Source organism: Primulina huaijiensis, chromosome 7 (assembly GCF_012295235.1).
Source record: "Primulina huaijiensis isolate GDHJ02 chromosome 7, ASM1229523v2, whole genome shotgun sequence".
In the NCBI taxonomy this organism is placed as follows: Eukaryota; Viridiplantae; Streptophyta; class Magnoliopsida; order Lamiales; family Gesneriaceae; genus Primulina; species Primulina huaijiensis.
Genome location: NC_133312.1, coordinates 6,278,160 through 6,287,065, shown reverse-complemented (window position 1 = coordinate 6,287,065; position 8,906 = coordinate 6,278,160). Strand labels below are relative to the sequence as shown.

The following is an 8,906-nucleotide window of genomic DNA, read 5'->3' as shown; positions in this document are numbered from 1 at the left end:
ATCCTCCCACGACTCACGAGAAACAATGAAATTTCACACATTTCATCAGGAATGCTTCCATGATACCAATGAGTGCAAATGATTAAAAAAGGCCCATTCTCGACCAGATCCTATAAAAATCGGTCTGTCCATGAAGAAAACTCGGGGACTTCCATTGGTACCCACGAACTCAGGTCTCATCATGCTTGTCAACACCCAAGATTTCCAATCCAGACTGAGAAATCATGATAAGCCCTCTCACGGAGGTCATGTCCGAGTTGACCAAAGCCATGTAAAATACCTTACTTTGGGAGTTATCAAAATGATTTCGGGAGGATCTACAGATGGTGAGATGGATTTAAAGGGTTACAGGCTGGAACTAGTGGAGACTGCTCTTTTTTGTTTTGCAGGTCATAATGTGTACCCGAGATGAGAGAGAGTGCTTCCCCTAACAGTTGGAACTGAGGACCTGAGAATGTCAATCATGAAAACTTTTACAGTGGTCAGTGCGCCTTACTCATATAACATCATTCTAGAAAGGCCGGTCATGAATGCCCCCATGGTTGTCGCCAATAGCGATTTTCGCCTTTAATTCTAAGAACTTTGTTCAATCGGGAAAGTATATACAACTTGGACAAATCGTGATTACACCAGAACAAGTTCAAATGCTTTGGAACACCATCAAAAAATCAATCTTACAATACATTTTTTGACATAGAGCAAACTGAAAACAGAGGAAAAAATATAAGTCACGAATTCATTCTCAAAGATCAGATATTGCATCTGTAACGTACCGTACTTTTTACTACTTAAAATTTGCGGAAAAATAAAAATTTTCATAAACAATTCGTGAACCTTCAAAATTTGATAAAATAAACGGTACATCCCAAAAGTGGTTGCAACAAAAGATCTAAAAAAAAATTTGCCAAAAGTATTTGATTAAAAACTCATAACCAGTAACATAAATCAGAGTATTTGACATTTCATAAATTCTTAAAATATGGCGGTCCTCGGGTTTAGCCTCCCGCTCAGTCCAAGCCAGCTAACTGGTACTCACCCCTCGTCTCCTCAAATGCATCCTCACAAGCATCGATCAAGTCTAGTGAGTCTAAAGACTCAACAAGTATAAATTTGAAATAACGAGTACTACATAATAAAATCACATGCAGTTTTTAAATAGAACATACATACTGGAACTTTAACATGCGTATAAAAGCTCGAACTTACATACATAACATAGACGTGCCATAACGTGAAACTTTTCTTAAACATGCTTGCATACTTCTTCATACTTGAACATACATAAACTTCATCATTTTGCGTAGAGGCATGTTTCAAAGCAAGTGGCCCAGACATAAATACGCCTGATCAGACTAAACCACAGTACTGGGCTGACATGGAAGATCCAATGCCACATACATGAGATCCCCGTTCATGCTTTAACGGGTGGATTGGTCCCTGGTCATGCTTTACTTCTTTCCAATCCTGATCTAAACTCGTTCATACTTTAATGGGGGGGATAGGTCTTCGGCCACGTTCACCGAATTCCAAACCCATTCATAATTTGGTCACAAGACATTTAGCATACCTCAAAAACTTAAAATATTTTCTTTTCGCACGTCAACATACTTACTTGGCGTTGAGGGGTTCGTTGGATCTCGTTTGGGCCTCTGCTGCAACATACTAACGTGATTTTAAATACTTAACTTGCGTAACTTAGACGTAATGACCATGCTTACACACAAGCTCAAACATTTTCCTTAGGACGTTCTAAAGTTCCTGTGACTCGACCTTGTTAGTCATCGCACTAAACTGAGACATCGAACTTCAAAGCATTCAATAAGTTTTTCCAAAAAGGTGAAGTACACGGACCTCATGCCCAGGTCCAGCTCTGGGTCCGTGTAGGCTCTGTAAAATTTGTCATGAAGAAAAGGGAAGGCACGGACCCCGTGCCTAGGTCCGTGCAGGGGTCCGTGTATGTACTGTAAGATGACACTTCGGAAGGAACAAGGGCACGGACCCCGTGTCTGGGTCCGGGGTTGGGTCCGTGTACACACTGGAAGTTGACACTTTGGGAGAACAAAGGCACGGACCCCGAGTCCTGGTCCGTGTGGGGGCCCGTGTACTCACTGTTAGCAAAAACCAACGGAAATTCATGTACTTGTGTCTTTCTCTCCCTGATTCGATCAACCCAACCGTGAACCGACACCTCGAGACACATCCTAGGGCATTAAGTACGGACTTCAACCCGTGCAAACTATCAAAATGTTCCCAAGAGCGACAACCAACAACCAACGACACAACAATCCAAGATTCGACACCATTAATCTTCCTAAGGTTTCTATTACTTCCCAAGCCATCCCCGGCTCAAAACGAAACCTCAAATGGCCCCTAAGCACATACCATATCAAGTCTAAATGCATTAGTGATGGCCTAGCGATGTCCAACAAAGCCTGCAACTCAAACACTTCAATAATACGTCAATAACACATTTTTCAGAAAAAAAACACAGTTTGAGCAGTCCCACAAAAACGATCATAACTCACTCAATTTTTATCCAAATATTTTTAATTTTATATCCAATCGAAGGTATCAAAAAGTTCTACGATTTTTATGTTGAAAGTTTCCCAAAAACACAATCGAAAAATTGAAGTATTTAAAAGAACAGTAAATTACGAAATTTTAGATCCAAAAACGTTTCAAAAATCGATCCAACATGTTTCTGCTCAAACTTTCCACATCACACATGGATTTTTATGCGTAAAAACATCGCAACATATACTATGACATGATCGACGCAGGAAAAATAAAATATACGTGATTTTTTATATGAAAAACTCATGATACGGCGACACCGAAGCGGAGATGGTGCGAGGCTTGATCCGGGACGATCGTGGAACATAAACATAAATAATTCAAAATAATGCATTTAAATAATTCATGCACCACTAAGACTCATTTTAAAATTAAATAAATGCTTTAATAATTAAATAATTGCATGGGTTATACGTGTACTGATTTTGGGCTCTACAACATCATTTTAATCAAAATGACCAACAAACAAATTGTTTTCATATGCAAATTGCAAAGATGAAAATCTTTCATACGACATAAATGATAAATATTTGTTGTAATTAATGATCGAAATAAAGTTATGCAAGGAATGAGAAGCCAAGTATTCTATGCAAAATTGTTTGCTTTAGTCTAGAACCTCACGACTTTAAAATGAATTACAACGTACGGCGTCCACACACACTGTCTTTGATACCAAATGTAACAGTCCAACCCACTTGTGATATTTTTTGCTTTGGCCCGGGGTCTCGCAACTTTAAAACGCGTGACAAGGGGTTGCTACACGTTTATTTAAATGTCAAGTATCTCTCTCGTGGTTTGACGATGTGAGATTTCATCTAAGGGTCTAACACAAACCTGATATGAGAAACATGAGTGCAGACAAAAAACATAAAAATCTACCATTTTTTATTGAGATTTTGGAATACAGATAAATACCCACCACCGGATGAAAAATGGAAGCCCTCGGTGGCGTTTAAAATGCCTAAGCCGTGTATTTGCCCAGCATTTGATTAATGTTTAATTAATTAATAATAAATGAATAATTTATGATCGATGATTGATTATCTTTACTTAGTCATTATAATCAGTATTATGAATAATAATAAATGCAATGGCCATCATTTGACCACCGCAGTTTATTTAAAATTTAACATATATCTATGGGCATCAAATATCTTTGGGTATGATTGGAATCTCACTAATTTTAAGGGTACAAAAGTAATTACACAATTCGAATTTTTATTCATATATAGCGACAGTTGTGCACAAAACGTCTCTTTTGGCGACGAATATCGACGTTTTTTGTAAAATCCGTCGCTAATAAAACTGTGAGACCGTATTTGTAAACTGTCGCTATTAGCGACGGTATTTAACTACCGTCGCCAATAGCAACAGTTGTGTACAACCGTCGCCGATCTAGATCGGCGACAGTTTTGCTTACCTGTCGCTATTAGCAACAGTTTAAATCAAAACTGTTGCTAATTGCGACGGCAGTTTTACAAACCGTCGCTATGTTTCTGTATATACCGACACTCGATCGGCGACGGTTGTACACAACTGTTGCTATTGGCGACGGTTAAATCAAAACCGTCGCTAAGTGCGACGGTTATTTTACAAACCGTCGCTATGTTTCTGTATATACCAACTTTCGCGAGCATTTTTTTAAGCGATTTTCGCCTTTCTTACGTGGTAGTAGCGAAACTCTATCGATTTTTTCACAGTTTCGATTTTTTTACTTTGTACTAACATTTTTTCGTATTAATTTCGTAGATTTGCTCGTCGGTGTGATCTTCCAGCATTACGTGGATCTGAATATCTTCGTGCACGTCAGGTTTTTAAAGCGTTTTCTTTACAAAAAATTTAATATTTAATTTTAATTTCTGCGTAGTAGTTTATTTATGAATTTTAGCGTAGTATTTTATTTATGAATTTTAGGAGACCCAATCGTCGTATCCACGTGTTTTTCAGTTTTTTTTACGACATTTGTGCCAAATACTTGTATTATTATTTATAGATTAGTAATATGATTACATTTCTCAAATTTTGTTGTTAATTTTTTTTCAATTATACTGGACAAAAAATATTTTTATATCACTACGTATTTAAGGAAATTTTTTTAAAAAAATTTTTAGCGACGATTTTTTCTAAAAACCGTCGTTGAATATAGCGACTGTTGATTAAAAACCGTCGCTTCATTACTGAACACACTACCATAATTCCGTACCATCTTTTGGTTTTTTTAAGATCTTCAGGAGTTTAGAGGAATCAATTACTATTTTTAGGAACTTATTACTGAATCATAATTTTGTTTCAAATATTCCAAATATTGAAATGAGTCATACAAATAATTAATCTCGAACCTATGTTTTACTTCATATTATTTGAGAAAATTCTCCTACTTAAACATTTGATTAGACAACAATAATAATTTTGTATATTTGAAATAATTTTACTTAGTCTCTGACACCAATATTTGAGTACCATTAAATAATCAATCAATAAAAGAAACAAATATAAAGATTTTTTTTTAAATTTTTAACATTTTAAGCAGTTTGAACAAAATTGTTTTATATAAAATTTAAAATAGATTTATATTTTGATTTTGAGATTTAAGATAATTTACCCCAATTTCTACTTCACTTTTTTTTAAAAAAAATAAAAAACTTATATACTAAATTGCTTGTCACCTCCCCCTCCGAAGTGCAATTTCATTGTGACACATTCCAAGTCCTAAAACCTTAACCCCCAAATTTAAACAAAATTAAATTTATATATTGAATCAGGCCCCGATCCCTATTCAATCGACTGAGAAGAAAAATAATGGCGTTTAGATCACGCGAAATGATGAAGAAAATCGTGAAGAAAATTGGCGGTGAGAGTAATTTAGCTCCGGGCGTGAAAGAGCAATTGAAAAAATCTGTTCCGGGTAGCAAAGTCGTGATGGGCCGGGCTCACAGAGGGCTTTTTGCCGGTCGACATATCCAGTTCGGTAACCGTGTCAGTGAAGACGGTGGCAACAAGTAAGTTTTATTATATTTCTTGGTTTGTGTGAGTGTGGCGTTTCTTATTTTGTTATGTATTAAGAAATGCGATGAGAGGCTTAGATGAATAAATAGTGTGGGAGTCTGATGGAATTTGAGAGTGGATGCGATTTAGTGGTACCAATGTTATACTGGCTGAATTTGCATCGAACAGTGATTGACTGACTATGTGCCGTGCCAAAAAAAATGTGCCGAAGCTGGCAGTAGCTCCGAGCCTTGCATAACATATAAAAAGTTAATCTTTTCTTACTTGGAAGAATGAACCTATAATAGCTTTAAGTCGTAGTAAAAACAATTGAAATGTGTATGTTCGCGGTTACTTGTGCTGTTGGACTTATATATCCATGAGGGGGGCCGAAATATTAACAGCTCAGGTTTGTTCTTGGTGTACGTCTCAGAGAGATATACTTAAATTTACCGTCTCGTTAGTTGGATAATACTTGTGCCTTTTTACATCACTCTCGATTATCTTGTTGAATTTCCCTTATCACATTTCTCGATGTGGTGATGTTACCAGGAGTAGGAGGACGTGGAAGCCCAATGTGCAAGAGAAGCGGCTCTTCAGCTACATCCTGGATCGTCATATTCGTGTCAAGGTATCCACTCATGCATTGCGCTGCATAGACAAGGCTGGTGGGATTGATGAGTACTTGCTGAAGACACCGTACCACAAGATGGACACGGAAATGGGCCTTTACTGGAAAACTAAGATTCAGAAGATGTATGAAGATCTCGGGGAGATGGAGCTAGTTTTCTTTTCTCCAGAGGACGAGGCCAACATTGAACAACAGTTCAAGGAACTGAAATTAGAGGAGCGTGCAACACGTAGAGAAGCTAGGAGAAAGATGTATGGTTGGGCTGCAAAAGAAGAGCAAACAAATGACAAATCGGATTTTGGTGATACTAGTGAAGAGGCTTCAAAAAGCAACGAAGGAAGCTTGCATGCTGACTTTCATGAACGGATGATAGCCAATGCTTAAATGTGCATTTGGTATGTAAGTTCAAATGTTCTTGGCTTTACTGCAGAAATCTGGCTAACTATCAGCTTGATCTCTATTTAAGCCTTTTGTCGTGCATTGTTACTGCTTATGATGTTATGATTTTGGTGCTTTATCCTTATTCTTTTATATTTTGTGATGGAATTTCTCATAATACTACTTCCGGTCATGCTAGAATGGGTTTAAGGCAACAAGCAATTGTGGTTCTTATTTTCATTGCACACCTTAAATGTATGGGAGGTGTTGGAAGGGGATTCATAAAAATTTAAATGTGTTGACCATATACAGTTGGATTCTTTGAGGCTAAAAGTAGAGTTCTAATTGATGATTTACTGTTTCTTGAAGGTTTTGGCTTTGATCAAGAATGCCAACATGATTAAGGTTGTTTTTTCGAACATGAGCTAGAGTCTACATGTAAAATGTCATGTGAGAGTTGCTGGCTCGTGCATTTCTATTTTTGGGATGCAATAAAAAATTAAATGACCTGATATTGCCTTAAGTTATTGGTTTGCCTCTTTGTTGTGATATTGTTTTGGTGTGATATCACCATAAATGGCTTGATATCACCCAATTTTTCCGGTCTCGTGCAGAGATTTGTTCCTTCCCTGTGAATGATGATGATCGGGTAGGATAAACCCGGGCCGAATGATCTGCACACTTGAAAGCAAGAAATGTTAATGGAGTGCTAGAAGGGTTTTCATCGTGACTGCTCTGACGCTCAATCCAGTCAAGTATTCATGCAAAAGAAATAAAGTGTTTTTAAGTGAAAATAGAGAGAGTGCTCGTGAGAATGAAAAATGAACTCTCCGTTTTTACCTCTGCTGGGGTAAATTTATAGGGTACTAGAGTTGGTGACCGCTCGGAGAGGCTCGGATAGTGAGCACAATGTGAGGACGTGGCCCACGGCTTGGCTTCACCATGATTTGAGAACGTGAAGGGGAACAGGTCCTCGGATTATCGGTGGACATTATCCATGATCAATTGACTTAGTCTTCTTTTGTTGCCCGATTGAGGCCATGGGCTCGGGCTTATACAAGTTGGTAGCGGTCTAATAGGTTTCCTGGGTTGATGCCTGCCCTTGGCTGGTTTAAACATGATACTATTTTTTATACTTGGGTAGCTTTCACCCGGTCTTCTCTTGGCTTCCACCCTGCTTCTAATAATATTAATATAAAGTTGGGAGAACACCATCAAGTACTAATAAGCCAACCAGCTGCATTGCCGTCAAATATGAAATCACCAAAAATAAAATATTATTAAATCCCCAAATAACGAAAACTTATCATTTCAATTATCCCACTCACTAAGTCCAATTACCACCTCTATAACATCAACATAGGAAAAAAACTCAAATTTTTTAGAGTAAATGATTAAAAATAAATTATTTTAATAATTAAATGTGTATTTAGTTTCTTTGAGATTAATTTTATTTTTTTGTAGCTCCTGACTAACAAAAAAAATTGCAGTCTCATGGCCTTCACGTTTTTTTGGATGAAATTCGGTACAAATAATTGAAAACATGGAACAAATATATGATATTTCAAATTTAAATGTTTTAGATCTGATACTAATATATGATTTTTGAGTGTCCAAATATGTTTAATAAATTTTGATATTAATGATACGTCTTTTTATATGAAAATTCGTTACAAAACTTTGAGAATCTAATATTAATATATGATATTTAAGTATTAAATACTTTTGATCTATCAATGTTATATGATTTTGAATACTTAAGTATAAATAATAAATTTTTGTATTATTGATATGTGTTTTTTTTTTAATGAAAATTGATATTGTCTTCTTTGGCCCGAGGCCTCACGGCTTTAAAACGCATCACAAGGGGTTGCTATACGCTCATTTAAATGTGCAGCATCTCTCCCGTGGTTTAGCGATGTGTGATTTCGCCTAAGGGCCTTCACCCCCCCCCCTTTCAGGACTCAGCGTCCTTGCTGAGGTTTGTCCCCAACATCCCAAACTTACTTGGAGTCGCTCTGATACCAAAATGTCACGGTCCAACCAACTTGTGATATTGTCAGCTTTGGCCCGAAGCCTCACGGCTTTAAAACGCGTTACAAGAGGTTGCTACACACTCATTTAAATGTCCATCATCTCTCCTGTGGTTTAGCGATGTGAGATTTCGCCTAAGGGCCTTCTCTTATGCTTTGTATATATATATTAATTTCTATATATATATATATATTAGCATAAGAAGGAAGGATGTATATATATATTAATTTGTATATATATATATTAGCATAAGAAGGAAGGAAGGAAAGAACACACTTCTGATCTCTAGCTCTGAGTGCTTCAA

At 36.8% G+C, this 8,906-nt stretch overlaps 1 protein-coding gene across 3 annotated transcripts; it reads left to right on the top strand.

Moving 5' to 3' along the window:
• Window positions 1-4,234: 4,234 nt before the first annotated feature.
• Window positions 4,235-7,133, top strand: LOC140980580 (uncharacterized). 3 transcript variants are annotated; one of them, XM_073446489.1, is made up of 3 exons: window positions 4,235-4,384; window positions 5,337-5,573; window positions 6,112-6,808. In XM_073446489.1, the coding sequence occupies exons 2-3, from the start codon at window positions 5,374-5,376 to the stop codon at window positions 6,572-6,574; spliced, it is 663 nt and encodes a 220-aa protein (XP_073302590.1). In that variant the 5' UTR covers window positions 4,235-4,384; window positions 5,337-5,373; the 3' UTR covers window positions 6,575-6,808. The 3 variants fall into 3 exon arrangements, with proteins under 3 accessions (XP_073302590.1, XP_073302591.1, XP_073302589.1); XM_073446490.1 differs by lacking the exon at window positions 4,235-4,384 and adding an exon at window positions 6,938-7,133 and having other exon boundaries at window positions 5,110-5,573; window positions 6,112-6,585; XM_073446488.1 differs by lacking the exon at window positions 4,235-4,384 and having other exon boundaries at window positions 5,112-5,573.
• The last annotated feature ends 1,773 nt before the right edge of the window (window positions 7,134-8,906 follow it).

What these genes read in the sequence shown, in the direction of transcription:
- LOC140980580 (XM_073446490.1), top strand. Translation starts at nt 5,374, where the DNA reads ATGGCGTTTAGATCACGCGAAATGATGAAGAAAATCGTGAAGAAAATT. An exon ending in AGTGAAGACGGTGGCAACAA is followed by an intron (nt 5,574 to 6,111) that starts GTAAGTTTTATT and finishes TGATGTTACCAG; the next exon opens with GAGTAGGAGGACGTGGAAGC.